Source organism: Apaloderma vittatum, unplaced genomic scaffold (assembly GCF_000703405.1).
Source record: "Apaloderma vittatum isolate BGI_N311 unplaced genomic scaffold, ASM70340v1 scaffold7335, whole genome shotgun sequence".
Lineage (NCBI taxonomy): Eukaryota > Metazoa > Chordata > Aves > Trogoniformes > Trogonidae > Apaloderma > Apaloderma vittatum.
In genome coordinates, this window is record NW_009718689.1 from 22,548 (window position 1) to 27,543 (window position 4,996).

General features: G+C 56.3%; 1 protein-coding gene across 1 annotated transcript in view; it reads left to right on the forward strand.

The window, feature by feature from the left end:
• The window catches only part of NRBP1 (nuclear receptor binding protein 1), a gene marked incomplete at both ends in the record, with an annotated part of 20,517 nt that overhangs the window by 15,189 nt on the left and 332 nt on the right, over nt 1–4,996 (forward strand). The window contains 8 exons of the mRNA XM_009870327.1: nt 1,654–1,737; nt 2,005–2,063; nt 2,747–2,845; nt 2,922–3,054; nt 3,270–3,372; nt 4,395–4,445; nt 4,539–4,674; nt 4,758–4,811. Of these exons, the coding sequence (XP_009868629.1) occupies nt 1,654–1,737; nt 2,005–2,063; nt 2,747–2,845; nt 2,922–3,054; nt 3,270–3,372; nt 4,395–4,445; nt 4,539–4,674; nt 4,758–4,811 (719 nt within the window). The remainder of the gene's footprint in view (nt 1–1,653; nt 1,738–2,004; nt 2,064–2,746; nt 2,846–2,921; nt 3,055–3,269; nt 3,373–4,394; nt 4,446–4,538; nt 4,675–4,757; nt 4,812–4,996) is intronic.

A 4,996-nucleotide genomic window follows, 5' to 3' on the forward strand; every position in this document is an offset into this window, starting at 1 on the left:
CCCCTAGATGGGGGCAGGTTACCGGGACCTCTCCATCATGAATGTCCCGAACCTCTTCTGAGGGTTCTGGAATTGGCCCCTGGGTGTTTCCCCTCTGTATGGGGACAGTCCAAGGTCGAGGAGGGGCTCGGCGTCCCGCAAGCACTGCCCTCAGTGATGTCGAGGCTGCTGACAGAGATGTGGGGAGCATGTGATGCCGAGGTGGGTCAGTGTGTCCTCCAGAAGCGCAGGAGGACATCGGAGCATGGACAGTTCCCGTTCCTCTGGTAGGGAACCCAGCAGCACGAGCTGCGAAGCTGCACAGGAGCCCAGAGCTTGGAGCTGAGGAGGACCTGGTGTCTGCTCGTCTTGGGGGATCCGACCTGTGCGCCGGCACAGTCTGTGGGGGCGTGACTACGTGTGGCCAGGGCTCATCTGAAGCCGTCGGTGTCACCAGGAAAGCTCAGGGCAGGTCTTAGGACAAAGAATTGAGCTCTGCTAGCACTGTGAAGCAGAGGGGACCCGGTGGTGTTTGTAAATGGGTGAGCACTAGGAACGAAGTTGTCTCAACTGTGCTGAGGTAGTGTGAGAAGAAAAAGGAGTAAACTGCTTGTGAGGGGTCAGCTGGGAAAGCGGATGCTGGCCGTGCAGCAAGGTTCAGTTGAGTTACCACGGAAGGTCCTTCCTGTCTGACCAAAACATCTCTCCTCTGAGGCTGGGGACTAGTTCAGTCTCATTCAGCTTGGAATTCTCTCCAGCGTGTCTTGCCCTAATCCAGGAACACCTGGAGAAACATCCCATGCAAGTCCACGCTGTAGCAGCCCAGATCAGGACCGACCGTAACTGTCCGGGAGGTTGACGGGACGGGAGCAGGGCCTGAGGCTGCAGGGCTGGGCACATTCAAGGGTGGAAGTAGAGTTTCAGAGGGGATGGGGACGCTGCTCCCTGCCTGCCTGGTGGAGGCAGCTGCTCAGTTCTGGAGAGCTGTTGGCAGCCTCTTCAGAGGGGGCTGCCCTGGAGGTTTCTTTTTTGTGGGGGGTCCATACGTGTGTTCTGCTCGTTGCTCTTGTGGCTGGGAGTTGTTCCCTTGCCGTAGCTCAGAGTGGTTCATGGCTGTGGTGGAGCTGGTTGCTGGGGGGTCAAGGTGGTCGTCTCCTCATTCACCAGCTTTGTGTGACTTGACTTTTGTTTTTAGCCATTTTGGCACCAGTGCCCTGTTGATACGTGGCAGGGTTGTCTTGTGGGTCTGTCCCTCTCCTAGAGCCCTGAGGTGGGGACTGGTTGCAGTGATCTCTGCACCTCTGGCTGTTCCTCAGACTGCTGTTACAGTTGCGTCAAATGCCGTAGATCTGATTTAAGTTGGGTGCTTTCAGGACTCACACTTGAGCAGGGAGTCCTTCCCAGCTTGTCTTCCAGTTCTGCAGCAGCTCCGGTCTCTGGGTTTGCTCTTGAAGAGCAGCACTGAGCTGCCTGAGTCAATCTGCAGCCAAGGAAATGACAGAGAAATGTGTCAGGGCAGGTAACCCAAGATGTGGGACTGATGAAGGGCTGACACAACTCTACTGTGCTGCCCCTTTGGGCACCGGAGGGCCCTAGGGTTGCGTGAGTTCCCTAGGATCTAGTTGGGATGGACTGCGGCTTTCTGCATCCTAAACATTCCTGACTTTCTTCTAGTGGCACCGGACACGATTAACAACCACGTGAAGACCTGTCGTGAGGAGCAGAAGAACCTGCACTTCTTTGCCCCAGAGTATGGAGGTACGGTGTGGCTCCAGCTGCGAGCCTGCTCTTTGTTGGCCTCACTCATGCTTCCAAGCTGTTCTGCATCTTGTTTTCAGCTCCGGGCCCCTGACAGATGTTACATTAATGGATTTGAATTATTTGCCTGCTTAAGTGCTTCAGCTCCTCTGTCTCTTGATAACAGAAGAGGGAGAGAAGGCTGCAGGGCTGTCATGGCCTGGTGCAGAGGTGGCCCTGCTGGATGCGGGGATGGACGAGTAATGGAGCATTATTTCTGTGTTACAGAAGTTGCCAATGTCACTACTGCTGTGGACATTTACTCCTTTGGGATGTGTGCGCTGGAGGTGAGTGTGGGACAGGCAACCATGAGGGCAGGAGGTGGCTCTGGAGATGCCGTGGTTATGGGTGGGTTCCCCTGGCAGCAAGTGCCTGTTGTTCTCCGTGCCAAGTGCACTTTGCCTGGGAGGGATCCCCGCTGAGGCTCCCCCAAACACACAGAGAACTGTGGAAACACACAACTTCTAGGAAGCAAAACTTGAGGTTAATCTGAGACGTTCTCTGGCATCCTTTGCGGGCCTTTCCTAGCCGGGACTTTGGGTCTGTGTTGGCTGGAGCCCATTCTGAATGCCATTGTGTGCTCGCCTTTGTGCCTCTAACACTGGGCTATTCATGCAGCCGGGGGGGACGCTGTCAGATTCTGGCACTGGTCCAGTTACTACTTCATTAGAGGATGGGAATTATGAAGCAGAAGTACAGGCCAATGCATCATGGGATTCAGAACGGAGATATTTACTGTCTAAGGTGACGCTGGCATGGTTTTCAGGTCTCCCTGGCAATTTGTTCGGGTGCTAGAAGCAAGCTCTCGTAATGAGGCGCTCGTTCTCTCTCTGCCTCCACAAGCCATGACCTTGAATAGCACCGGACAACTTGACCGTCACGATCTTGCGCTTGGCAGCACTCCCTCGAGCTCTGCCCGGTGCCACTGGTCATTCCGGGTGAGGTCCGATGCGCTGCTTTGTGTTCACAGATGGCGGTGCTGGAAATCCAGGGCAATGGCGAGTCGTCCTACGTTCCGCAGGAGGCCATCAACAGTGCCATCCAGCTGCTGGAGGACCCCCTGCAGAGGGTGAGCGAGGAAGGACCCAGGCCCCCTGCGGATGTGTGGGTGTTGTGCCCGGCCTCACACGGTTCCTGTCTTCCAGGAGTTCATCCAGAAGTGTCTAGAGCAGGACCCTGGCAAGCGCCCCACTGCCCGGGAGCTCCTGTTCCACCAGGCGCTGTTTGAGGTGCCGTCGCTGAAGCTGCTGGCCGCGCACTGCATCGTTGGGCATCAGCGTGAGTATGGAGACCCCGGGTGCCACATCTAAGCTGTGGTGCTGGTGCCGAGCTGGGACTGTCACGCTGCTCCCAGTGGACAGGACTGGGGCCTCATGAAACAGAAACCGCCCTACGCCCTCTGAACAGCGCCGAGTCAACAGCCCAAAGCCTTTGCTGCCTTTCCAAGATCAGAAAGGAATTGCAGTTGTTCTAACTTTTTTTTTCTTTGATAGATATGATTCCTGAAAACGCTTTAGAAGAAATGACCAAAAACCTTGACATGAGTGCGGTGTTGGCAGAGATTAATCATGAGGACAGAGAAGGAGTGAAGATGATGTGAGTACCCCGCAGTGTGCTCTGTCTGAGCAGGCTGTGAGGGAGCCACAGGGGATGAGCTTCTCACAGTCACTGCTGACACGCTGTGGTGCCTCTGTGGGCACAAGCACATCTGGGATCAGGTGCCCAGGGCCAGGTCGTGGTCACTGGTGAAATGTCTGATGCCATGGCCCGTGTGATGCACGTGTGCACAGCGGTCACCTGCAATGGTCCTGGGGCAGACCAGGGGGGCTGGAAATAATCGTCACCATGTGGAGGAATCGTGGGCTCCTGCAGGCGAGCAGGAAGCGCAGCGGGCACATGGCCGGTGGCAGCACAGAGCGGAGGGGTTGTCAGTGCTCGCTGCCCTCCCAGCCAGGAATGGAGTTAGAGGCTGAAGATGTAAAAACTATTTGGTAGGAAGACTTCCTGTGGGACACAGCATTAAAAAGCCACTGAGCTGACCAAGCAGTCTGGGAAAGAAATTAGAGAATATGAGTATTCTCAGCTCCAGTGAGGAGTGTTTACGCAGGGCGTTGAATCTGCGTTGGGCCGGACTAGGTGATCTTTTGAGGTCCCTTCCAATCCCTGACATTCTGTGATTCTGTGATCCTGAGGTGCAGCTTCCAGGCCCTGGCATGGAGCGATCGGGCTGATGGTGCTGTGCCCGCAGGCTCTGTGGTGCGAGCACCTGAGCTCTTCCAGAGACAGACATGGGCTCTAGGGCTCTGCTCTCACCCACTGGGCATGTGGTGGCAGCAGGCCAGCTCCCAAGTAACCCTCTGCAGCCGACAGCTCTCTGCAGGGAGGCGATACCTGTTCTGCCACAATTGAAATGTTGCCTCATCTTTGGCTTCTATGAACAGTTTCTTCCTGTGCAGGGAGGTCAGAGATGTCTGGTCCCATGTCTGTCCGCACCAGTCCTGCCCATGACACAGCCGTGGTCTGGGACAGGAGGGTTTGAAATCGCATCGAAAAAGCTTGAGTGGATGGTTCTGTTAAATGACTTCTTACCTCAGTACTTTTTTTTTTTTTCTCCCCAGTTTCTCTCAGTCTCCAGCGTTGGAGCTGGACAAGTTCCTGGAGGATGTCAGGTAAGAGGGTTTTCTTTAAAGGCCAACTTAAGCTGTGTGAGACTGGAAAAGCTTCAGAGAGATGTAACCTCAGACCCTACTCCCTTCTTGCAGGAACGGTATCTACCCCCTCACAGCTTTCGGGATGCCGCGACCTCAGCAGCCCCAGCAGGTCGTGGTGAAATCCCCCATTGCTCCACCGTCCGTGAAGACCCCGACTCCAGAGCCTGCTGAGGTGGAGACCCGCAAGGTGAGGGAAGGAAGGGAGCTCCCCCTGCCCTGGGGAGCCGCGCCACGTGGCCGCCGCTACGGGGCCCTGGACCTCCGTTGCAGGTGGTGCTGATGCAGTGCAACATCGAGTCAGTGGAGGAGGGCGTGAAGCACCACGTACGTTGCCATTGAGGGCCGGGGCGGGTACAGGGCAGGGCTGCAGAGCTGAGGTGTGACCCTCTGCTGCCACAGCTGCCAGCTTTGGGGGCCAGATCCAGCCCCCTGCCTGGGGCTGTCCGGGCACAGAGCAGAAGTTTTCCCCCACACCTGGACTCAGGCCTCCTCTGCTGGATGGGGCTGCC